Source organism: Antedon mediterranea, chromosome 2, assembly GCF_964355755.1.
Source record: "Antedon mediterranea chromosome 2, ecAntMedi1.1, whole genome shotgun sequence".
In the NCBI taxonomy this organism is placed as follows: Eukaryota; Metazoa; Echinodermata; class Crinoidea; order Comatulida; family Antedonidae; genus Antedon; species Antedon mediterranea.
In genome coordinates, this window is record NC_092671.1 from 24546566 (window position 1) to 24574560 (window position 27995).

The following is a 27995-nucleotide window of genomic DNA, read 5'->3' on the forward strand; positions in this document are numbered from 1 at the left end:
TTTATTAAACGCCTGTTTTCATTCAATGTTTGTTTACCAACATTATACTATCAATCATGTCGTAGTATTTCCCGCGGACTTCCTGAAGACAAATACTGATGGTAAAGTATGGTTTTGTAACAATACTAACTAGGACCTAGCTATGCTTTTTATTTTAGGTAAAGTCGAATGTGCATGTATTATTATTTGTGTGTGTTTACTGTTCTGCCTTTCTTGTTGTGCTAGCTAGGCTAGAGTTGTTGTGCGCCTACTTAAACCGATCATTTCAGGCGGGATTCAAGTCGGTCGTGGTGTTATGCATTTCGGTCGCTGCACTGCTTGACTTTTAGTATGTAAATCAGCTGTATAAAAGTATAGTATGGAGCCAATAAAACGGCCAGTGTCGCTTCTATGAGTACTTAATACTACAAAGTATTTAATATTACGTTTATTATTTTTGAAATTTTATTTGAAAATGTATGATGGATGTTAACTAATAAAAGCCTACAAAAAAAGGGATCAAAAAAAGGTGACCGTGACCTGCTGGCGATTTTTTTTTTCGTACATAAGTTGGGGACCCCCTCATGAAACGTCACAAAATAAACATGAATAATTCATCAGTTAAATTTTCTTGTTCCATGTGGACGTGACCCAAGCGTATAGCAACAAGAAGTGATTACACAAGTGCGGTACGATTCTAGGCCTATCTCCTCTGTTGTTGCGGCGTGCGAATTCATAGAAGAATAGCGGCGTTTTGTGTGGATTGTCGAAATAATCAGCCTTTAGTTTATGGTGTTTTTAATATAATTTATTACTAAAGAATTACGTGTTAAAACTATAGTTTCTATTAATACTATTAGGTCTAATTATTAGTCTCTAAACCCATGTCTATTCTAGTAGTAGCTGTGTGGGTGTGTGTGACGTGTGTGTGTTAGGTATGACCAAAGATAGTTACACTTACTATCTTTGGTATGACACAATAATAGAGGAGTGTTGCAGCGCCCATGTGGCGGCTCTATATTGCTCTGTGCATAACAACTTCGTATCTGTTTGCAGATGGTTTTTTTCATCAAATAAGTTTTACTGGATGCTGGAATAGCAAATTGAGCACCATATATTCACAAATTTCTTATGTGGAAATAATCGTATCTTGGAGTAAATCGCAGTTGTTTTTCTTGTTGTTTCCTGAAGTTCAGCTAGGCCCTGCTTGTGCCTTTATTGTTTTAATTCAAACTCATCACTGCCCAAGAACAATGGTCTACTAGCATCAGTGGGAAGCTAGCCCTGTACTTTCAATCTGACTGTGCATATTGTTATGTAAATGACCTTGTACACCTCATGCTTGAAGATCTGCTGTTGTCATGCTAATTAGCTATAGCTCTGAGTTTCTTCATGGTTTACAGGGCTGTGTAACCAACAACAATAACAGTTGTGAACTTCCTGAAGAATCTTGCTTAATTATACAATCTTTTAAGTTGAACTCCAGTAGCTGTAGTATCCACCTATTACCAAGGAGGCCAAAAAGAAAAACCAGGCGTGGTACAAGAGCTGGGCGTGACAAACACACTAAAAACAATCTATCATTTCCGGACTTATCATCAAACTCTCTCTTATCTAAAAACAATATTAAATTTTGCAGTATTAATACAAGATCCGTTCGGAACAAAACAACAGAATTTGTGGATTTCGTTATCGAACATAATCTGGATGTTGTTGCCTTTCGGAAACGTGGCTTAAACCAGAAGACACATCAGTTATAGGAAATATTACACCCAACGGATACTCTCTCAAACATGCTCCCCGTGCTGGTACTAAAAGAGGTGGTGGAGTTGCACTTCTTTACAAGGAAAGCATAGCGGTTAAATGTTATGACACGGGATTATTACCAAAATCATTTGAACTGCTAAATGTGGAAATAGTCAGCAATGCATCCTCAGTTTTCCTCGTAGCAGTATATCGTCCTCAAAGCAAATCAACGGGTTGCAGTCTAAATGTTTTCACTGAAGAATTCTCAACTTTGGTTGATCACTATGTATTGAAGCCGGCTCCCATACTATTCGTTGGAGACTTTAACATCCATGTGGATATGCCAAATGATGCAGATGCAATTCATTTTCGGAATCTACTTGTAGCAAGCAGTCTTCAACAGCATGTGTCTACACCTACACACCGACATGGTCATACATTAGACTTGCTGATCACTCGTTCATCTGATCCTCCTGTTTTCTCAAACCTTAATGTCATTGATGGTATATCAGATCACTATGCAATCACATGTAATCTCCTTATCAAGAAGCCACCCGTAATCACTAAATCCATCGAAACACGTCATTGGAATGCTATAAATTTTGAGACATTATGTAAAGATATCACACAGTCTGATCTCGGAACTTCGCTCTCAAATCTTGATTTATCAAGTAAAGTACGACTATATGTCACCACTTTGAGTGAACTTCTTGACAAACACGCACCACCGAAAAAGAGAACAGTAAAGGTCCGACCAAACACTAGTTGGTATAACAGTGACATCTATGCTGAGAAAAGAACAAAGCGTAAGCTTGAAAAGAAATGTAGAATCTCTCATCTGGAAATAGATCGTCAAGCTTACATTGCACAGAAGAGGAATGTAAATTCCATGGTAAGAAAGGCAAAGGCCAACTACTACATTGGCTTGTGTGAAGAACATGCAGCAGATCAGAAAGGACTTTTTAAAATTGTTAACCAACTCCTTCATCATCGCCAGGTATCACCTCTCCCAGATAGTCTTTCTGACTTAGATCTTGCGAACAGGTTCTGTCAGTTTTTCACAGACAAGATCAAGATCATCAGAGACGACTTCAAGATTGATGACATGTCATTTAATGAGCCTGTGACAGCTGTTCATCAGCATCTCACAACATTTACACCAGCATCTCAAGATGAGATCCGCAACATTCTGATGAAATCACCAACAAAATCATGCAGGTTAGATCCAGTTCCTACTTCTATACTGAAGAAGTGTATAGACGCAGTCGTTCCAATAATAACGGAAATCATTAACCATTCTCTTAATACCGGCATAGTGCCAGATGAACTGAAAATTGCTCACGTTCGTCCTTTAATAAAAAATCAAAACTTGGATCATAACACGCTGAAAAATTACCGCCCGGTGTCGAATCTTTCTTTTCTTGGAAAGACTCTGGAGCGTGTAGTGACATCACGCATTACTCCATATCTTCAAAAGCATAATTTAAATGAGAATTACCAGTCGGCATATCGTGCATGTCATAGCACGGAGAGTTCCCTTTTAAAGGTACAGAATGATTTGTTACAAGGAATGAATGATGGGAAAATAACGCTATTGGTGTTGTTGGATTTGTCAGCAGCGTTTGATACAGTTGATCACCAAAGACTGATAACCCGTCTGAGAAATCGCATTGGCATAAATGGTGTTGCTCTTAACTGGTTCCAGTCATATCTTACAGGAAGACGTCAGCTAGTCTGTATCAATGATGCATTCTCAGATGAAGCTTGCCTGGAATATGGTGTACCACAGGGGTCAGTAATTGGGCCTGGCCAGTTTTCCATTTATACGCTTCCCCTTGGTGACATTATTCGCAAACACAGTCTACATTTCCATTTCTATGCAGATGATACACAGATTTATGTGTCAGTAAATCCAGTGCAAAGGGATGTTGCTGCAGCAATCAGTAAGATGGAAGCCTGTATAGAAGATGTTCGCAATTGGATGACAACAAATTACCTAAAGTTGAATGATGGAAAGACAGAGTTTATTATCGTCGGGTCTAAATGTAACATCTCCAAAATCAACATCACACATATCAGAATCGGAAACTCTAACATCGCTCCCTCATCGGTGGTCCGGAATCTGGGAATCATGCTGGATAGTAATCTCACTATGGAAGCACAAATAACAACTGTATCCAAAGCAGCATGCATATCGATTAGGAACCTTGGTCGTATTCGCGGTAATCTTAACAAGAAAACAGCTGAATTGATTGTACACTCATTTGTCACTTCTAAAATTGACATTGGTAATGCCTTGTTGTTTGGCATACCAAAATCTCAAATACAACGTTTGCAGCGCTTGCAAAATATGGCAGCTAGAATTGTAACTTATACAAAATCAAACGCTCACATAACTCCTGTCCTGATGGATTTGCATTGGTTGCCTGTTCAACAACGTATTAAGTACAAACTTGCGTTGTTTGTATTCAAGATCCTAAATGACAGTGCTCCTGCTTATTTATCTGACCTTGTGGATCGTTACGAATCATCCCGCAGAGGCCTACGATCATTGTCACAAAACCTTCTTCAAGAGCGTAGAGCGAAAAATCAGTGGGGTCAGAGATCTTTTTACGTTGCGGCCGCAAGTGTATGGAACAGCTTACCAGCAACAGTTAAATGCTCAACTAGTCTAAACAGTTTCAAGACCAACCTAAAGACGTCGCTATTCGCTGATGTTCTCGCACGTTGTTAATGCACAAAGCGCCATGAGCGCCACATGGGTGGAGGATACCGGCGCTATATAAGTTTTCATTTATTATTATTATTAATCCGAGTTAAGTCAGCAAAATTAAACAATAAACATTACACAAAAATACATTTTTTATTCTCGTGGGTCAAATCTTCCCATCTCATGTGTTCATATACGCGCATTTTTAAAATTCCTTTGAGTACATGCATATTGTTTGATAATAAAATAGCAGAATTAAAAAAATACAGTACACAAATTATACACATTCTTTATTCTTGTGGGTCTAAGCTTTCTTTGGGCAATGTCCAATGAATTACTACTTAGTTTAATGTCTTGCCTAGCTGTCGATTAGCCTCGACTCGACACATTTTGTGTGAAGAAGAGTGCGCGAAGGTAATCACGTGAAATTGACTTGGAATCCTAGGCCTGCTGTAGAAAGTATCGTATTGCAGTTGTGTAAGCACTTCTTGTTGCTATACGCTTGGGTGCACACGGAACAACAAATTTAACTGATGAATTATTCATGTTTATTTTGTGACGTTTCATGAAGGGGTCCCCAACTTATGTACGAAAAAAAAAATCGCGACCTGCTGAAGTGAAAATAAACCAAATCTGAATACTGTATGTACTTATCATGTTAGACATATTGTCTTCATTATGCGACCACATTTTTATTTTATTTTCACTAATTAACAAAGAAATTTGGCGCTACAACATGTGACATAATTAATAAATAAGGTCCACGAGCATTGTTTACATGTTGATGATGATGACTGCAGGCCAGACACAAGTAGGGTTCTTTTGAGCCTGAACAAACATTGGTGATTAATAGGATAAAAGTGACGATAGTAGCCTAATTTATAATGAGTTCGATTTTGGATGATGAGACAGGAGATAATGCCAACATGTGTGGTGTGAAATTGAACGTTTTACTGCTAATTAATAGTATTAGTAATAAGAACTACAATATTTTAATTAATTTACTATTTAATAAAAACAATAAATATAATTATTAACAATATCACATCCTCAATCCAAACACACAGGTCCACTTGTAGTATCCTTCTTGTAGTAAGGCCTACGCTCTTATTCTTAAACCAAACTTTAGTCGTAGTTCTAAGTTCGACTTGAAAAAGTCCTAGTTTGAGCTATTACAGTACTTCAAATTCGATTCATAAAAGAAGTAGCCGAAGTTTGCAGTTCGACTCAATGAAGTCGAGCTTTTAGTCGAGTTGCACACGTCTGGGTAGCAAAGGCTATACATTGGCCAATGACACTTAGAGGGTATTTGAGGAGCAGACAACATTTTTTGCATTGATATCACTTTACATTTTCTTACAAAACTTTTTACGCATCATGACTATACATGAAAAATAATTTTAATCGTTAATTATTAGAACAAGATCATTATTAATTTAACAGTGAAGAACTTTTGATTAAACAACAAACATGGCGGTACGGTAACTCATATTTTCTAGGCCTCCAACAAAGTATGATTGCGACAAATCACATACTGTACTTCTTAGCGTGAGAAGAAAGCGCTAGGCCCCCTAAACATTCCATCGCGTGGTGAGTTTCTGCATCTCCCATTTTCGCTATGGCGTGACGTAGTTCAAGTCGGACTGGCGCAAAGAAAAAAATGTAATTTGTATACGGTTGTAAATAAACATGATTTGCATTATTATAACATATCAATGTATATTAAATAAGCTAAATATAAAATTAGATATTTTATTCTTCAATATCTGGCCAATATAACAACTCAATGACTGTTACATTTTTTATAAACCTTGTTTAAATACTATTTAGTCAGCGATTTAGCCTGCCCCCTCCAAGACTAAAAAAATCGATCAAATTCTGTCTCGATTTAGTCGAGGTTGGCCTGATTTAGTCGCCAATTTAGTTGAAGTTCGGTTTATGAATTAAGACGACGTCATTTTAGTTTTAGCTCGAACTACAACTAAAGTCCAGTTTAAGAATATGGGTGCTAAATCAACAAGGTGTACGTCAGCTTCTCATCTGGGCAAACAGTTGTGACTAGCCAAGCATAAAAAACAAAATAACATAACAATTTAATAATAGCCAATGCACTGTTTTACGGCTGGTTACGATAATTTGCTTGTCATCTCCGCTGGATGGTGTCTTCCGTAGCACGAAAATCATCTCTCTTTATACTGGATATTTAGGCCTAATTATATTCGAAAAGACGAAGAAAGCAATTTAGGGGACTAGGCTTTAAAAGTGTAGCATTTTCTCTCTGAGCTTCCATTCACAATCGTCTATAGATTGATGTTTCTAGAGTCTCTCCATGTTGTCGAATACAGTCGGGGTAGGCCTAGCATTTATTTTTTTTATAGTTGGAAAATCAAACAATGTAGGGACAGCATCTATCCTTTGAAGTCTTTCAGTGCAAATTCGCCTCTGTATGCATACTTGCGGTGGGTGGTTTTAGTTGCATTGTGTTGAGCCATTCCCGTAGAATTTCCTTATTTTTTAGTGGCAAAGAATAAAATATATCCCCTTTTTCTTTGTATAACCTTTATTATTAGTGCACCCTGGTGCCATACAGTGATTATTAAACACTGTAAAGCGTTAAATCCATGTTCAATCAGATGTCTGAACTTTGCTAATTACTGTAGCTGATAAATTAATGAAAACTCATTTTGCTAGCTTCCTAAATAATTTTGACACAAACTCGTATGATTTCTCCTGGTTGCCCACGCTCAAGCTCTGTGTAAACCGCATGGTGTTGCAAACTACTGCACAAGCTCCGGTTGGTGTAGAGGGCGTTGTTTGTTTTACAGTAATCAAGCATGCAGTAGAGTAACAACAAGGAAGAATCTACACGGCGAGAGCGTGTGCAGAACGCGACGTTGGGGCGAGGATAGCCTTAGGTTGGCAAATTGTAGAGCTTTCAACCGCATATTTTTAAACTTTAATAGACTATGTATTATTCAAAATAATGTATTACGGCACCTAGATCAAAGTACGGTATCTATAAATTTATGTAAGGGCAAAATTCGGTAAATCGCGCGTTACTTCTAGAATGTTTAGTCGATGGTATATAAAGTTGGTTCGTACTTTTGGTACTGATTACACGTTTGTAACCCTGTTTACTAATTAAATTGAGTTAGATAATTACAGTAGTTATTATTGACAATTAAAACAAATTTATTTGCCCCAAATATATGGTAAATGTCGGATACCTATCTCTTGTATGTTAACAATGAAAACTCATAAGGTATATTTTGCTAAGCACACTTTACGGCAAAGGCTGTACGGCCAATGTTGTATGACGAAATCATAAATCTCGCACTTGTTCTGAAATCATGTACGTTGTCAAAATATGGTTCTTCTCGGTACAGTTGTCTTTTATAATAGTTTGTTCAAGGTGTTTTATAACAGGTTTGTTAACATTTTATATTTCATATCTTTTTTGAGAACAAAAACAAATTTTGAAAAAATAGGAAAAAATTGAGGTCAATCCATTTAAAAAATAGAAATAAGAGCAGAAATATTAGATAAGTATACAGAGAAAATTAATTTGTTTTTCTGAGATTCTAATGTAAGCAACTGCCAGGTACAGCTCTTATCAATAAATTGTTTATTTTTCAAGATCACTGGATGGAAGTGAACTTTGCCTGTCATTGTTTGTTACCCTTCAATTATCACATTTCAGAAATGGATCAAAACCAAAGTTGCCTATTACACCCATACATTTTCATACAGAAATAGAAATAATATTTATACAGAATACTAAAAATGATTTAAAAAAGATCCCTCTGCATTTCAGAAAGTCACAAATTATTAGTTACTAGAGGGTGAGCTCGCTTCGCTTGCTCCCCCTCTAGGAAGTGTAGACGATGGTTCTCGGAATGATAATGACTTGGGTAAAAAGGTTTCAAAAGGACGTTGTGGCCTGGACGTTTTTTTTCGGTCAGTATATATATATATATATATATACCAAATTTAAATTCTTGATATTCGTAATACTAAACCTACTCTGTTTCACAGTGGCCCCGTTTCTGCTGCCAAAAATATACCGTATATATACGGTATATTTTATATACGGTATATTTTTTGGCAGCAGAAATGGGTCTCATAAAAAATATACCGTATATATATGCGGTATATATACCGCATAAATATCCCCATCGTTTGTGGATATTATACGGTATATTCCAAAATATACCGTATATTTCGTACCCCGTTTCTGCTGCACTCAAAATATACCGTATATGTGACATGAGGTCAAAAACTAACAGAGCGTGACGCGTTTGTTTTTCTGCTGCATTGACACACACGTGTATAATAAGCAAGCAACAGATCAAAATATCACTGTGGACTGAAGAAATAACTATTTTTGCAATTCAATTGTGGGGAGAAGCGAAGGTTGGGGGGAGACTACATGGCAACAGAAGAGATACCGAGATTTACAAAAGTATCTCAAACAAAATAAAGCAGAATTTGTGGTAGACTTAATAACGCCAAAGTTAAAGGCAAACGCCGTCGTCTTCTTTGCATAAATGTAGTCAATGCCCATTCTACATTTCTAGATTGTTTGTGCGATGTAAATTCGTTGCCACTTCTGATCATTAGATTTAAAATAGAAAGCAATGCTAAGACGTTTTGAGAAACCATCATTGTTTTGTTTTTGTCATGTAACCTCACTACACGAGACTCTAGGTCAATCCATACTTCCGTCTCACAAAATGCATTTTGGGTATATGAAAGCCAACTTTTTTTACAGCCCACCCACGAAGTATGTGCAGCGGAAACGGTGCATGAATTTCATATACGGTATATATACGGTATATTTATACGGTATATTTATACGGTATATTTGGGATTGGCAGCAGAAACAGGGCCAGTGTCTTAGGTGATTAATTTCATTTTAAAGTATAATGTTTATTGTTTGGGCCCTTATAGGGTAGAGATGGGGAGACCATGGAGGTATAAAATAATAGTTTATTTTATACCTCCATGGGGAGACGGAGTTCATTTGAGGGAGGTGCTTATTCGAAGGATATGTTTAATTTCTTTAGTTTTAATAATATTAATATGGTAAAATTTATAATCAAATAAAATCCTCTAGTAGATATGGTAAAAAAGAATTAACAAATGCTTGGTAAATTGTAGATAACAGTCCGATGAATTCTACAAATAGTATAATTGTGGCAGCGATTATTATTTTAAGTGAGTGATGTTTTATTTGTGAGTATTGGGCATAAATACCATTCTAATTGGTATAATTAATACATTATTTAGTTTAAACATCTTTTGAAACTAACTTCCTCTGCAACACAGTGGCCCGTTTAAGCCTAATAAGAAGGAAGACGTTTTAAACGGCTTGCAACATGGGCAGAAGTATCCCAGGGTCCTAATAGGACACATATCGTGCACAGTAATGCCCATACAGTCCTGCCATCTTACACAACAACTCGGCTGGCTATCGGGGTTTCACTCGACTTCTAACAAAATCATCAGTTCTCCTGGTAACTTTATATACTCCCATAATATACTCCGATGCTTTAATTTGATCTTTATTAATTTGCAGTATAATTTTTATTTTGCTACAGCAACTAACTGTACCTTCACACACACGGTCCAAAAATACTATAAACAAAAAACTAACATTTCCAGCGCCACCAACAGTCAACTTAAAAAACTATAATATTTTCCTAAGAAAGAAGGAACAATTTATCGAAAATCATTCACTCAAATCAAATCAACATTTATTTATTTTTAACAATGACAGCGACCCTTGGCAGTCAATACAGTTTTCAAAAGTTAGTCAAATGGGTTGTACCTATTCCGAAATTATTAGTTTTGCTCATCCCATTTCTAGGCCATCTAATACTGAAGATCGATATCATTATATAGCATCTGTGATACTGCGGAAAACACACTAGCGTTGCCTTTCCGAACGTTCAATGTTATGGCCTAGCGCACTCACGTTGTCAAAAACAAAATTTTTCTGTTTCAGAAATGAGATTAAACAAAACTGTTCATTTTAAGACAAGATTACGCAAATATTATTATTATTATTATTATTATTATTATTAAGCTTTTTTTTTTATTTTGACTAAATGAAATGTCTTGCTATCATTTTATAGTATCAACAATATTATTATTATCTTTTTTTATTTCAGAACAAAAGCTATGAATCATATTGGTGAAGTTTTTACAGATGGGCAAAAATGTTGCCAAATATCTGAAATGAATTATACGGAAGAATGCGATGTTGTAAATAAAGGCTGTTCATCTGATTTCTTCAATCCTTTGGCATGTGCTAGGTATAATTTTTTATTTTTTTATTGTGAAAATGTTTACAACATTAGGAGAACGAGCCCTATTTAGCGTGAGCTTTTGCCTCTGGCATCTTAGGACCTGTTTCTGCTGCATCAAAAATAACTGGTTAAAATCGGTGTGAATAAATTAAAATCGGTGTGAATAAATTAACTCCATTTTCTTGGCAGCAGAAACAGGACAAATTTGTGGTAACCGGTTAAAAGGCAGCGCAAAATAACCGGTTAAAAACACCAATTTAAATCGGTGTTAGAACGCCGTTTAACCGGTTATCGCTGAGCAATTCTTAGCTGCAACATGAAATAACGGTTATTTGATTGACAGTTGTGACCCCGGGTCAGATACCGTCGCATACGATGTGTGTTTTCCTCGTGGTTTTGACAGTCGAACGAAGAAGTGAACATGTATTATGTTATTCAGTTGTGGGGGGAGAGAAAGTACGGGGAAGGATGGCAGGCAATAGAAAAGAATCACAGATAATAAATAAGAGCATCTTTGCGAAAGTAAAAGAGGAGTTTTTGGGGTGGAGTTCCGGGGACTACCCAAGCTAAGCAATTTGAGACGTTAGTACATGCCGGGGTACACGCTTGCGAAGGGTATGGATGGTCCTATATAAACACCAAAACTGAAACAAAAAAGGGACTCAGAATGTTGCAAATACCTACCAAACGATAGTAGATAATGGTTAATTAATTATGAAAACCCAAATTTTATAGCAAAAATCATCCGAATTTATGTTATAAACGATGAATTTAGAAACAAAAACTTAATCCAAACGAGCGTATTTATGGCACGCCCTTAGTGCCTTTAATAGGAGAACAATGAACATTCTTACTTTGATCGTTTTACATAATATAATTTTTTAGAAAAACATCACATCGACCGAAAACAAAGGTAATCAGAGCCTTTGATAATATATTAAATATGATTTTATTAAGCATAGAAATGTGTTATTATTTATGTTAGTACATAAATATACGAAATAATGTTCAATACTCATTACTTTATTAAAGGCACTATGTGCGTGCGATATTCTATGTAGTATGACTTGGATACTCTCGTTTTATTTAAATTTTTGTGGCTAAACTCATCGTTTTTAACATAAATTCGGACGATTTTTGCTATAAAAGTTGGGTTTTCATAATTAATTAACAATTTTCTACTCTCGTTTGGTAGATATTGCAACATTCTGAGTCTCGTTTTTTTTCCGTTTGGTGTTTTGTAGGACCGCGCTCGCAAAAGACAACAGTCGTTCACGTGTGGGAAGGGCCGTATTTCATCGCCTTTGTTGAGGATAAAAATTATCCTAGGCGATCGGGCGCTGCACGACCCTCCCCATCATGTTATTGAAGGCGCCATGAGAATTAATTTTATTAGCGCTAAGCGATGTAAGTAGGCTTTACAAAAAACAAAACTTGTAGACCTGGAGACAACATTTTATTTTTTTAACATGTTTGAGTGAGATGTTCGGCGATATATGCATACGTGTGTACTCACGACGTCGATGTAAACAAACAGCCAACTTACTACTTCCGTCTGAGTGTATTGCATTTTGGGTAATGATGACGTTTTGCTCGACGACCACCCATATTAACCGGTTATTTCGGAGCACAAATTGAGCAGAAACGCGGTCTTGTTATTGTTATCTATTTTTAATCTATTTAAAAATAACCGGTTAAATTGCGTTATGCAGCAGAAACAGACCCTTACTTGTTTATTTTTGCCTAAAGCCAGTCATTAATGTCTTAGTCAATTAATAAATCACGTAAACACCTTGTTCATCTTCCAGGCTCAACCTTCCTTGCTTCTGATTGGCTGCAATGCACAGCCTATTTTGGAATTGGTCACTCATTGTATTTAGAAATCACCATTATACCATGGGTACATTTTTTGCACACAAAATTAAAGAATTCAAGTGGCCTTGTGGTTAGCAAGGTCAGTTCTAATCTAACAGCAGGGAGCCAAAGAATGAACTGTAGAGATGAGTTTAAATAAAAAATTTGTGTTTTGTGCACCCAGACTAAAATCGCTGGAAAAGCAAAAACTTTTGTTTTGAAATTAAAACTATATTTATAAACTATTTCATGTTCTTCAGCTGAGATCTCAAAATGATCTCTATGGATTTGCCACCCCTCTAATGTTAAATATATAGGCCTATAATAAATAGTACAGTAATACTATTTCAAATTATAAGCAAACAATTAAATACTGTATTTTATAATCATATTTTATATAATAGTTACTTTATGTCTCAATTATAAACCCCTTTTCTTGAGTATACCCCAATTGTATGCACATTTATGGAGGGAATATATATTTATGTTTTTCTCAAATACAATAATAGTTCAGTTTTTATTACACATTAATTTGACATTTGTTTGTCTAAGTTGTGTGAAGTAATGATACCAAAAATGTTAACTCTTAATTTGTAACTCCTGAATTGTAATCAATAGATTAGGTCTAAGTAAATATTAAAAAATGGTTGTTAAATGTTACAGATGGAACATTTTTGTTATAGGCCAGGATATCATTATTTTAACGATTAACTAAAAAATCAGATACTGTAATTAATACACTGAATAAAATCTGTATGTGCATGTTATATATTTATTTTAATTTGAAAATTAACAATTGCCATGTAAACATATATTATGAGCCTTATTTGAATTAAATTTTATAGAGTATATATTCTTAAAAAATTCCTGTCCGTTAAAAAAAAATGTGAACCTGCATAATGCGATAAACTATTGTTGGCACATATATTAAATCCCGTCACAGTATATCTTGTATCCTTTAACATTTGGAATGAGTTGGTGCATGGTAAGATACAGGAATATGGATTATGAAGGGGATGAAAAAATGTGAAAAAGATAGCACAATTTCTCAAATAGGTATACCGTACGTACAATTTCTCAAAGAGGTAGCACAACTTCCGGAATTAATGGATTGCACAATTTCTCAAAGAGGTAGCACAATTTCCCGAATGGTTAGCACAATTTCTCAAAGAGGTAGCACAATTTCCCGAATGGTTAGCACAATGTCTCAAAGAGGTAGCACAATTTCCCAAATGGTTAGCACAATTTCTCAAAGAGGTAGCACAATTTCCCGAATGGTTAGCACAATTTCTCAAAGAGGTAGCACAATTTCCCAAATGGTTAGCACAATTTCTCAAAGAGGTAGCACAATTTCCCGAATGGTTAGCACAATTTCTCAAAGAGGTAGCACAATTTCCCAAATGGTTAGCACAATTTCTCAAAGAGATAGCACAATTTCCCGAATGGTTAGCACAATTTCTCAAAGAGGTAGCACAAAATCTCCCGAATGGTTAGCACAATTTCTCAAAGAGGTAGCACAATTTCCCGAATGGTTAGCACAATTTTTCAAAGAGGTAGCACAATTTCCCGAATGGGTAGCACAATTTCTGGAATGGTTAGCACAATTTCTCAAAGAGGTAGCACAATTTCCCGAATGGTTAGCACAATTTCTCAAAGAGGTAGCACAATTTCCCGAATGGGTAGCACAATTTCTCAAAGAGGTAGCACAATTTCCCGAATGGTTAGCACAATTATTTCTCAAAAAGGTAGCACAATTTCCTGAATGTTGCATATTGCACAATTTCTCAAAGAGGAGCACAATTTTTGTAATGGATTGCACACTTTCTCAAATGTAGGTAGCACAATATTTCGTGATTGTATGACCACAATTGTACTGGGAAGGTTTTAAACTATATTTAACAAAATCACAGTGTGCAGAGGTTAGAGGGGTTGGAGGCTAAGTGATTTGCTGGGGTTAGTATCAATGACCACATGAGTAATGTGAACTGGGGGTATGTTTTAACTGCATTTGAAAACCGTCATAGAGCCGGGGTTTGCAATAGAATTTGTACCAGGAAGTTTAACATTATAAGTTAAAAAATCCCCGAGTGCGGGTGTGTGTTGGGGAGGTGGGTGCATTTTAGGGCATCTGGATAATGAGTTATCAAAATGATCGGGAATGTACTGTGAAGTTTTAAAACTGCATAGGAAACCCGCTCGGGCGTGTATAATTTCTAGTGATCAATGTTTTAAAATACTAGATTGCTATAGTGAACATAATGTATGTAGGCCTATGTGCAGTTTTCTTAGAATAACAAAACAACTAAAATGAGGCCTATACCCTTTATTATAATATCGTATAACATCAACTTGTTATTACACAATAAAAAAGATTGTTATTTATATGGGTTTCTTTTATGTTTATTAACATTCAATTACATTTTTTTAAATAAAAAGATTTATTTTTTAGATTGTTTAGTATTATTAATTAATTCATATATCTGGTCCTATATACTAATATAGCGCAAAAACTTTTTGGGAAGCGTATGGGTACCACCCCCTACGGCTACATTATTTTATTTGAATTTCCCGCTCATATTCTCAAAAATTGTAGGCCTACCTATACCAGGGAGTTGTTATTAATAACAACTCCCTGCCTATACCTCAGCCCGAGTCTGATGTGATGGTGTACCTCTTGACATTCCTACCAAATCCCATCGCACCATCCCAGTTTATTTCAGAATCAATGTGTAGTAGGCTATGTATTTCATTGGTAAATTAATAAAATTAAAATTATTCAATTGTAATTGGTTGATCGCTTGACTACGGTACTCAATCTAAGGTTGAACTTTGTAGCTCCCCATACAATACAAAATCGAAAAGGAAACATGGAAATAAAGGCTTGAAAAGGCTATTATATAAATATTCATTTATTTCATGAAATCAAACTATTACCTAATCATTAAAACATGCTGTAACTGAAACCTGATGCTGTCGGTGATTGGCTGTTGGCAAACAAAGTGGGCTTGGCCTCTTTTACTACCCAGATACTTTCCTGCATGATTGATGGCCACTGTTCTGTTTAATTACCCATCAACAAGACTGATCAGGGTCAAAACAATTACAGGCAATTATAGTACCCCGGGGTTAGCCGGGGTACTAAAAGCTCATGTTAAATAGGGCTCGTTTTCCTAATGATTATTAAGCTGTGGATTGGAACTTCAAATCACATAATTTATCTTACAGTACCAGCCAGAACTACCATCCAATTTTGGATGCATCTGATGCATCATGAGTTCGTTGAGATTTTGTCAATGACGAGTCAACGAGTGGCCCATTTCATCCTAACATTGTTATTTTGATGCATTTGCGCCCCTCGTTATTGTTTACAAATATTCAATCGTATCGAAATAACAATCTCTATTCATCATCTCAAGCACAATAAATCTAGGTCGTGCCCACAGATGGTTCTCGAATACATAGTAATTTCAGCGTTAAAAAACTGGCGACTTCAAATGTACATGCAGGACAATAATACATGTCGTTTACAGGAACGAATAAATAGACACTGTGATTTATGTACTCAACTAAAATTAGCACCCTGGGAATTACTTTCGAAAGAGACAAGATGAGGGTTGAAGGATGGGGAAGAGGATGGGTGCAAAGACGAAAAATTTTTAAATATATTCTTTATCCATTTAGTAACGAAATATTAATTGTTTTCCTGTTTTACAAATAATATACCACTAAACCATGGAGGTATTTATACCTCCATGACTAAACACAGTAAAACATTGCTATTTAATACTTTGTTGAAACTGTCACCGTATAGTCGATTGAAATAGTACAGTACATGTAACGATACATCACTAATACGACGTTTATATTTTTTTGTACAGTAATTACATTATTAACTAGAGGGTACTCAGAGAGTACAAACCTCCGCCTACTGTAAAATTCCCCTACATAAAATGCCCCCTGAATATTTTTTTTTTACATTTTTTTTTATTAGTTCTAAGTGTAAATATGTTAACTGCACACTACAAAGTTGTGGATGACAGTATGGTGTAATGGTTATGTATCCAGCCTCTCACAGTTGAGATTGCTGGTTCAAGTCCCACTGAGGTTTTTTTTTTTATTATTTTTTTATTTCTTTTTTTTTAGCTTTTTGTGGACCTTGATCTTTGACCTTGACCCTTCAAAATTTAATCACAATTATATGATGTGTCATTGATCATTGTGGCTAAGTTTGGTGAGAATCGGATAAAAACTGTGGTCTCTAGGCAGTAAAATAGTTTTTTGTTAGTTGTGACCTTGACCTATGACCTTTTCCCCTCAAATTCGAACTCGTCCGAGCTTTTGGGGCATAGATAATTGTTGCCAAATTTGGTGAGAATCGGATAAAAACTGTGGCCTCCAGGCTGTTCACAGACACACACACACACAAACACACAAACATACAGGGGTGAAAATATAACCACCTTGGCGGAGGTAATTAATATAAATGTTCAGAAGGAACTGTCAGTAATAAAGTAAACACATCTATTCGGGGAAAATCGTAAATTCGCTTTAATCGTCAATAAATAATTATCTAAGTCAACTTAATTAGTAGGTCTAATGCTTTTCAATTGTTTCTTAGAGCCAATTCATACTTAAGTTAGTTCCTAACCACCAAAGTTGTTCTGCGTTTAGGGCATGTGATCCTTTGTAGTGTAGGCCTGTCCTCTACTGGCTTTACAACGCTACTCATGCCAGTGAGGGGGGGCGGGGATGGTGGTGTGGGTGGCGGTTTAACTGCAATAATAAAGATGACATAGACGGCGACTGGAAAGGCTAGCTCATTATCCGTTAAAAAAAAACCCTATATCCAACCTCTGCAGCACAGATTGGATAAAATGGATCGAATTTCTGTTATGACTGTACAGTACTTGTCTATACGACGCCTGAGAGAATAGACACTTGTGGAACAGAGATTGGAATGTTCCATTTATCGCAGATCAAAACAGTTGTATAAATGTATATTAAATCTATCAAAATAGTATTTTATAAAGAAAATCGGCATGTCTTCAACATTATGATGATGTACTCGAGCTGTTCAACCGGTTTTCAGCTTTTAAAAATAGTTATTGTAGGAGGAGATAGGAAAATGTGAAGCATCCTCCTATTATTGTGTGCGGGTATTTTTCCATGGACATTCATTAGACAGTGTATACCACAATTGGAAAGCACCCCTATTTGGGGCAAATCGTTGAACCTAAATTCGTTTTAATCGTCAATAACTAATTACCTAACTAAATTTAATTAGTAAACAGGGTTACATCAGGTGGTTAAAATTAGTACCGAAAGTATTAACCAACTTTATATACCATCGAGCAAAAATTCTAGAAATAAACCGAGATTTATCGAATTTTGCCCTTACGTAAATTTATATATAGAAGAGAAAAACAATGCACAGTTCCCTACTGTACTGTAAGTAGCTCCCGTCTAAAGTTCTCTCGTAGACGTTTCCAAGCAGGTGTATCCTTTGTGATCCAAAAATTTAAAAAAAGTAAACAATGTGTCTTTTCAAAGCTGAACAGTTATATTTTATTGATCTATTTTTTTTTTTTTCAAAACGACTAAATAACAGGAATGCCCCACTAATTAAATGTGTTTGTGAATATTCAGTGTGACGTACAGGACATATTAGCCCTATAACCAAGACAAATCCCTTTTTTTATGCAAGGACATATTGTTTCATGTTGGATATGACTTTGATTATAAAAACAAATTAATTATGCTAATTAATCATGAATTTTTACTGTACGTCACAAATTAAGGTGATTTAAAAAAAATTCAATTATTTTTTATTATTATTATTATTATTATTCGTCATAGTAACAAATTAAATCTAGTTATGAATTGTTTTTACGCAGTGAACCAAAGTTTTATTCCTTTGAGAATAATGATGAATTTTCACATTAACAAGATCATTGTATTTTCTTTCTAGAAATGGATTTTTGTCATTCATCTGCTCTGTACTTTTTTTGCTATGTACTGTAAAGGTAACTATGTTAATTTTTATGCAAAATATAAAATGATTTTGAAATTATAATAAGGGGCTAAAAATAAAATTGGTATTGGGATGAATTGAAAATGTGTAAAATAGTTTAAAAGTCCAGTTGCCGTTTACACACAGAAACAGGATTATTCTATGGTAAATTAAATGATTCTGAATTATTTTCTGAACACAACCATTAGAAAATAATAATGGTAAAACGATGAATCAGGAAGAAGATAGTAAATCCTTACTGAGAAATGATATACAGTACTGTTAAAATATCAAAACTTTCATAGTAAACATATTCTTTTAAAGGGCATGGTAAACAGTACTCTATTGACATATAGATACAGTTTACTGTACAGTATGACATGTCCTTTATACAGTGTAGTTAGTAGTAGTTGATCTGGTGCATTTGGAAATCTGTAAACAGACCATGAATTCTTTCCTATATCAAGAGGTGTACTGTATCTGTTTTAAAGTTACCAGTGTTTTGAACTAACAGCTGGTGTAAGCATACTGTAGTGTATGGAAATCATTCTATGCTTTGATACAAATCGCTGTTTGATTGTATTGTTTTAGGTCATTCGATTGTGCCACTCAGGAAAAGTTTTGTGTCACCAAGTTGTAATATTTACTTGTGCTGCCCTAGAATGTATTATTATGTAAGTACTGAATATGCTATTTATTAAAATATAAAATTAAATAAAACAAAAAAGAGATTAAGAATTATATAATATTTGTTATGATTTTAAAAGTAATCCTGTGCTTATAGTTGTAGAATGAGTGAGTCAATGTTGCTTCATAGAAGTTTAATGTGGTCTCTCTATGCCTGGTTCTGATGGTAGTAAAAAGAACTTATTTAAACTTAGATCTAGTGTATCTTATGCCTTGTGGGCACTTTGAGAAAAACAAGTACTGTGCATCCTTCAAGATGAGTAGTGGGTTGTTGTGGATTGATTGTCAATGTCAGCAACCGTATACGTCTGACACGGACACGCCAGTGACTTATTTTAAAAGCGTCTATCATGCTAGTCAATATCTATCAATCTATTTATGTGTGGTTAATCTCTTTTTTATTATTACCATTCCTTATAGACTATTAACAGGCAATTTATTGAATTTACTAAAATGAAAAATAATTAAGGGAAAAGTTGTAGTATAAAGTGATTTTATTTTTGTTGACAGCACTGTTCACTGGGTGTATATTCATTATGCTCAACTGGAATTTGCTGCTCAGATTTTGAAATTGACTCAGCTAGTTGTTGTTTGTCACTTCTACCTTTCACGGTCATTACGCTTACTTAAAAGAGAAGAGCTTAACTTAAGGTTAGTTTGTTAATGTTTTTTTAATGTGGTTTTACTAAATATCAAAATATTAAATGTTAGCACAGTGTTCTCTGTATACTGGTTAAACTGGTATTATTATCATACAATTAGACAGTGATGTACATAATTATAGTACTTACTTACTGTTAATGAATAATGAAATTAATACTTTTCAAAACTCTTGCCTACAGTAAGTGAAAAGGTTTAAAAATGTAAAATGATATAGAATGACAAGGTAAAACAATTGTTTTATTTTGAATGTTATCTTAATATTATTATTATTTTTGCTTATGGGACTACTTTATTTGTCCTTCAAATTGTTTTGGAATTGTTTTTGGCCAGTCACCAAGTCAGGAAGAGGAAGTACAGGACGATACTTAATTATCATTGCTAAATGAGCAAAACACTAGCCCAATTTTCCCAACTAACCTTCTATTGACAAGTCCAATTGTATTTTGTTTTTATGATATAATATTTTGTATAATATAATATAGTATCTTTTGTACACCTTTATTGAAAAAAATATAAATCATACATTTTTTTTATACAAATTTATATTGAAATTTGCATTTGCAGTACTGTTATAAATTTTCCTACTAATCTAAATTCACACAACAATTAACAATTTAAAGTTTTTAATGTAATCACAATTAGATTAAAAAAATGTTCTTAATGGCTAAAAATCATGTGTTCAGTTCCAACAAAAAATACATCTTGTATTCCTCTTATGTACCTACTGTCTAAAAAAAATATTTCAACTATTTTATACTTATAAAATAACAGAAAACAAAGAAATAACATCTTATAATACAATAAATTAAAATGCCAGAAAAAGGACAGACTTGATAGAATTACTTTCTTGTAGCTTTTAATTGTTTGTGTTTTTTTCTCATAGGTTGCTGATACCATTATGTTTGATATTTCAATCATATTTTATCATCGTTACTGTATTTGGAATAGTAGAAGCTAAACCAACAAAAACAGAGTGTAATGGTATGTACATGTAGGCCTACTTTGTGTTTTATAACATTACTTTTAACTGAGCATTCATTTCTCCCATTTGAATGATGTATCAGCTTCTGTCTATTACTCTAGGGGTTATAGGCCTAAATGCATGGCGAGAAATCTACATACATTGTCTCGAATGAAAACGTACCGTAAAACCTTGAAAGAAGCCTGTCATGGGCGGCTTCTTTATTTAATACTCTTGGGTGGGCTTCTTTTGCAGACCAAAGAGGTGGAAAAGTTCTTTTCGAAAGAAGCCCTTTTGAGGTTTTACGTTAGAATTTGCATTGTCAACATTTTACACACGCTGTGGTTACGTGATAACAGATAAGGTGATTCCCAAAGAAGATAGGAGAGAAAAGATTATTTTACTGTATTTAGCAGTTTTGATGAATCATTGTGTTTGAGTTGTTTGATAAAGGAAAATTTAGACAGATGAAAATTGTAATGGTTCATTGTAATCTGTGCTACGGTATGTAATTATAAATTGACCGCAGGTATAATCCCACCCCCAACTTTATGATCACCTTTAAGCATCCCCGAGCAAAGTCCCAGTTTATAATTTAACATTTAGACAGAGGAGGGCCTAGCTTTCTAAAAGCCTAGACTGAGGTTGCGCAGTAGTTTGTGTCTCATGCAACACATGGAATTGTTTTACAGAGCTCGAGCGTCGGACCAGGAGAACCTCTTGATCAAGTTCAAGTAGGACGCTAGGTCTAGGTCACATTATGAAGAAATATTGACTTAATATAAACATAACAAAATCTAACCCAACTCAAAGATGACACAATTACAATGCTCTTGAGAAGTTTATGTATTTAGGTATTAAAAGAAATTCTAAACCAACCAAGGGTCACATCAGAATATATCTTTAGATAGCCTATTTGCATTGTAGCCAAAAGAAGGATCGTCATTTTCGTTTCATACTCTGGGAAATAGTTATATAACCCCACTTCCCAAATTTGGGCAAATTTCACCTACAAAAGTACAAGGGGGTGGAATTGTACCCGAGGAACTACGGTAGTAGGAAATTTGTACAGATTATTCCACCCAGGCCCGTAGCCAAGGGTTTTTTTCTGGTCCGGGCAAACGTCCTTTACAGCAAACCCCCATCCCCAACATGCCCAATACCCTCACCTCATCTCTGAAAATCCTCCAAATACGTGCCCCACAGTGGCGGTTCCGCACAGAGCACTCTCATCTAATATACGGCAACAAAATGTTATCGTTTTTTAAATAGTCCATGTGTGTGAGGAGGATGAAAAAAGTACGATCGTTTTGCTCATTGGTAGCATGCTAGTCCGAGTGTCTTTTCCGGCCAATTAGAGGTGCCATTTATCATGAATCTTATGTGCGAGACTACCATTTTATTTAACAAAATTCGCTTCGTCACTGTACGTTTTGATATCTTCTCGGTATAGCCTGGTTTCACTTAATATAATATATGAACTCTCCTGTTGCCTCTATTTTTGTTTTTTAGTCTCCACACTCACAAACTTGAAAAGTACCTGTGAGGGGATACAGATTATATTTTTTAATAATGTAGATCATATGGAAGTGAAGAATACATATGGGAAATGACTTAAGAAAATCCAATTGAATGTCACTAAAACTATATTGCATAATTGTATAATTGTATTTTATTGTATTAAAATCAGAATTTAAAATTTGTGTAATCACCTGATATAAACATTTACTTTGCAGATTAATGTGTCATCGTCAGTCTTAGGAATAATACCATGTCCGCATTCACAATGTTAATACTTTACTATGAAACATACTTATTAATTCACTATTTATGATGGTTAATATTAGTTATATCAATTACTTTAACAGCTGAAAAAGATTTTAAGTGATCAATCTTCAAGTTTGATTTGTGCTAACTTCCGTAGTTAATCTTTGATAATGAAACACTATTGTTGTTAATTGAGACCTTGAGAATTACTGTCCATACTACTTTTGTAAACATACTGTAAAGTACCTGTAACTGGTACAAACTTACGCCTACAGTAAATATTAGAATCGGATATAAATTTCATTATTGGACACCAGAACTTTTGATACATTTTCTGTATTATTTATTTATAAATTATTTAAAATATAGTTGGTCTAATTTAGTAAGTCTATGTTATATTATAATATATTGTTGAAGCCTTTGTACTTATATACCATGTGGTTATTAATATAACACCATTCCCACTTTTAATTGCAATGTTTTTTTGAACATTTTGGTCATTTTCTGCCATCTTTACATTTCACATTTTGAGGTCGCAGAGATGTCAGTAGGGAGCCAATGATGAACCAATCATGGGGCATTTTCTGTTAATAACAGGCAACCATGGCCCCGTTTCTGCTGCCAAAAATATACCGTATATATACGGTATATTTTATATATGGTATATTTTTTGGCAGCAGAAACGGGTCTCATAAAAAATGCTACTCTCAAATTTCAGGTCAAAGGTCATTTTCAAGGTTATACCTGGAAGATGTTCATTGAGTATAAAAATAACTGGAAATAGGAATATTTTAAATGTTTACACAGAGGGGTTATGGGTTGGGGAGTAATGGGATGTCAAGATCATCATACATATAATACTTGACCTATTTTCACGACAAAAATCGAAATGCTGACAGGTGGACAACATAAACATTTAAATTAACAACATACTGGGTGAAAGTCTATTATAAAACTCTGTACAGTACTTTTGGATTGGCCAGATCTGATGGTGTAGATGATTTTCAGTGAATAAAATAACTATCCTATATTTTGACCTTGTTTGACGTTTTGACCACTATAAACTGACCTTAAAACCCAAAATTGAAGATCATCTTCATCTGATGGCATTCACCCCTATTGTTTTTGTCACCCCACAAAGTATGCATTCAATATGATTGCCTGCTATTAACAAAAAATGCCCCCAAACTTTTTATAGAGGACTTTAGTGTATTTGGCCTTTCTACTCAAATTTTTTATTTGCATGTTATTAATATTTGTAACTTCAGATCCGTATTGGTTAATGCTGTCAGGAGTAGAGCTAGTTCTTGTGCAAATCTTCCTTGTAGCTGGAGTTTATATAACAATGAAGTTGAATGAAGTGACAACTCTTGAGAGTGCAAGACGAGCTCAGAAAAGAGATTTATGGTGGTAAGTAGCTACTACTAATAAGTGGATACAAACACAATGTAGAAATAAAAAGAGAGAAGTAGTGAAAAATGAACACTGTATGAAAATACCATTATAATTTGTTATTAAATTACATGTTAACTAATAGTGTTTACTTTTCTTTTTAAAGCATAATCATTGTATTTGAATTGTCAACAATTGCTACTGTCATCTTTGATAGCTGTATGAAGGCAGGTGAGGAAGATAACTATAATGTATTATTGCATTGCAAATTATGGTTGTATTTATTGGATGGTGAGAATATTTACTGCTCTATTGAATGAGGCAGAGCTGAATTTAAATCAAGCATTGAATGGAATATTCTCAACAAATACAAAACATTCATTATTTTTTTTAATTCACATACCTTGTTTTATAACACACCTACTGTATTTTTCTAAAAATAAACCTTGGCTGTCTGGAAAACGAGTTCGCTCTTATGGATACACCCAGCACAACATTTGTTAGTGTTATACATTATTTTGATATGGTGGATGGAATAAATTGATACTGAATTGGTATTATGCAAAAATGTTATGTTTATTTCAGGTTTTGGAAATCAAGATCAAGATAATTCTTGCAGTGGTATTTTTGTAAGTAATCAATTTAATTATGGCACAGCATTTAAATAACACTATTAATTTATTAATAGATTGCGATATCTATGTTATTCTTTAAAGATGTATTGTCTCCCAAAAACATGAAAAATGAAGATTAATTAAATCAGACTTTGAATAGGTTATTTTGTAGTTTTAATAAAGTTAATCACTTCCATAGGAAAAAAAACGGGAAAAAATAATGTTTTCACTTATAAAATAACATGATAAATGGTTAAATTCAACCAAAAATCCATTGGCTGGCAGCCAATTTGACCATTTTTTGCTTTAAATTCTAGTTTTTTCAGGTAAATACATTTTTTTTTAATCCAATTTTTGGTTGAAGTCAATAACTATTATGTGACATTAACATGGCATATTCAAAAAAAAAAATTGAAAAAAATTATTTTCCAGGGGGACAATATATCTTTAACTAGTAATGCCGTACAATGATCATAAACAAAAATATAGTTATTAGGGCCATAAAGAAAGGACATTTGCTTGTATTGTGTTAAATCGACTTATTTCCAAAATAAAAATAATATTCTTGAATATATTTTAATCAATTAACAGGCACAGAATTAATGCTAATCGCCCGGTGATATACTGAAAATTAATTAATTTAGAAACGATAAAGATGAGAAAATTTATGAGAAGGAGAAAAATCCCCTTGCTTGATATGCAGATGTATTAGACCACTGGGCTTTCATAGTATCGTTCAAGTTCAATTGGAAGTGACAACCTGATGTACTATATATTATAATATAGATTTTGTATTTTTTAACATGTTTATGTCAATATTTTAGAATCATAACCAAGTCTCATACAGTGTTGTCTACCTACTTCTAATGGTAAGTTATAGTTACAATATACAGTACTACCATTATAACATTTTCTATGTATTCTATGCATGCTTCAGCTGGTCTTAATTATATTCTATATTCTACTACAGTACAGTGCCTGGTAGACCCCACTTAACTCCAATAGAGAAAATGATGTGTAGATACCTATAGATCTATATTCTACTACAGTACAGTCCCTGGTAGACCCCAATTAACTCCAATAGAGAAAATGATGTGTAGATACCTATAGATAAAATCATACAGTGCATAATACTGGCTGTGTGTTTGGGAGTACAGTAATCAATTATGTCAATAGAATGATGACATGATTTATGTTGAAATTTTATCAGTATTTCTTTGCTTGGAGTTAAATGAATTATCTGTGGACATAATTCCATGATATCCTGTAGACAGATTTATCTGCTAATGAATTCTATTTTTTTTCCTCCTTTTTTGTTGAGACATTAATGTAATGTTTTAAACAACAACACTACATATAACTCTATAAGTATAGGCATTGAACCAATCTTAAACAATCAAAATATACTGTATACATGGAATTTCTGTGTTACCAACCAATTTTCTTTATCTAATTTGTTTATTGAAAATGATTGTACTAGACTTTCAAGCTGGTGATTCCAATAATAGCATTACTGGTAGTATTTCACCCAGTACAGAGGGTCATTGATGCTGAAGGTGCTCTCCTATTTCCAGAAGATGGGGTGAGTATTATAATTTACAGTGAGTATAGAGTACCTTATAGTAACATGTGTCTTGTAAGTTGCCTAGGCTCTGAATCTGCTTGTGATGAAAAGTCTCCTCTTTTGATCCAAAATTCCATAATGAGTTGCATCAGTCACTAAACTTATATAATTTGATATTAAAACTGTTTTTGTAAAAACTAAATCCTATAGTACTGTAGAAAATTTAAAGTTTAAAGTAAATTATTGTTGTAAGTATAGATATTTGAAATAATCTCTTTTTTTAGACTTTTGCATCAAGATTTAATTCAGCCAGAGGTATCTACCGCCCTCTGTATCAGCCTGATTTTCGAGGATTCAACTATGGTACTGTCAAGGAACCAGCAGCGATCGGTCCAAGAAGAACACAGACAATGCCTGCAATGCCAACAATACAAGAATCAGTAGAGGAACACAAGATACATACTTCACACTCTGCCATAGCTATTTCAGCTTAGGTAATAAATCATGTAAATATTTATGTTTTAGAGTGTACATATCATTATCATCAATTTATCATACAGTAAATCTTACGGGTGAATAGAAATAATAATGCTAATATTACTAGACTAACACATTCAGATACAATTAAAAAAAATGATAAACTACTTTAACCTTTTATAATCACTGTATGTGCGTGTAACTAAATTTCTGTAAACTGCTTTAAATTAAAGGTACTGTAGGCCTAACATGTATATAGTTGACACCTGATTAACCACCCCAGAAATTATTCCTTGGTAGTTAATCCAGGGCCATGTGTTTTGTTGTCTGGATAGTATTTCAACTATATAATCCACAAGAAATATGTACAGTATATGATTTTACTGATTAAATTGAAAATTGTATAATTTGTTGTAGGAAATGGACACACCTGTTTTGCAGTACTATATTGCAAAATTTACACTACTTTATGTAGTTTTTTTTTGTGCTAAATCTATTACAATCTGATACAACAATCTCATTTGTTGAGATAAAATTGTCTTGTACTTATTCAACATCTCGGAAGTAATTTTATATGTGCAATAATCTTCACATATTGCTGGTAACAGTGGGTTTTTTCTCTTTCAAATAGAAGAGATAGTGCTATTAAATAAATACAAAATAAAAGGGCTTGCAAAATCTAAAATGAAAATACATGCTTGATACATGCTTGATCGGATCATATTGTACAAAATATACCTGATTATAAATAGACAATCAGGATATTTAATTTTACCATTCCATGAGAAAAGGAAACTAATTATTTTGGATATTTTGTTTGTTTGAAAGTGATATATTTAATTGTATGTAGTTAATTTATAATCTTGTGTAAATAGTGTAAATAACAGGAAAAGTGATAAAAGTGTAAATATTTTTTATAGAGAGTATCAAATATAAATATAATAAGAGTGCTATTTGATGTCAGGAAAAGAGGTCTATGTAGAGAGACATTTCATTTGTATTATAGATATAATAAATATTTTTAATATCAATATAATTTTAACTTGTATCAATAAAATAAGAATTTTGGTTTGGATTTATGTAGTATTTATACTTTAATTATTAGGAAAATTGTGATTTAATGATAAGCAATGATTGATTTTAAATCATTAATTTTTATTTAAAGCTTGAGTACAGGCATCACTTTTAGATTGTAAAATAAATTGTAAAAATCTTTCTAAACTGGAATTCTCTTTACATGATCAAATACAGAATTTTATT

General features: G+C 33.9%; 1 protein-coding gene across 1 annotated transcript; it reads left to right on the forward strand.

Moving 5' to 3' along the window:
• Positions 1 to 27956, forward strand: LOC140040745 (uncharacterized). Its single transcript, XM_072086906.1, has 12 exons — positions 1 to 101; positions 10609 to 10752; positions 18569 to 18623; positions 19202 to 19284; positions 19808 to 19948; positions 20844 to 20941; positions 23957 to 24098; positions 24247 to 24311; positions 24666 to 24709; positions 25519 to 25563; positions 26175 to 26276; positions 26543 to 27956. The coding sequence occupies exons 2-12, from the start codon at positions 10619 to 10621 to the stop codon at positions 26750 to 26752; spliced, it is 1119 nt and encodes a 372-aa protein (XP_071943007.1). The 5' UTR covers positions 1 to 101; positions 10609 to 10618; the 3' UTR covers positions 26753 to 27956.
• The last annotated feature ends 39 nt before the right edge of the window (positions 27957 to 27995 follow it).

Excerpts from the sequence above, each read along its gene's own strand:
- LOC140040745 (XM_072086906.1), top strand. The coding sequence starts at position 10,619 with ATGAATCATATTGGTGAAGTTTTTACAGATGGGCAAAAATGTTGCCAA. Across the intron at positions 20,942-23,956 it reads AACAAAAACAGAGTGTAATG|ATCCGTATTGGTTAATGCTG; the intron begins GTATGTACATGT and ends TTGTAACTTCAG. Across the intron at positions 24,710-25,518 it reads ATTCTTGCAGTGGTATTTTT|AATCATAACCAAGTCTCATA; the intron begins GTAAGTAATCAA and ends TCAATATTTTAG.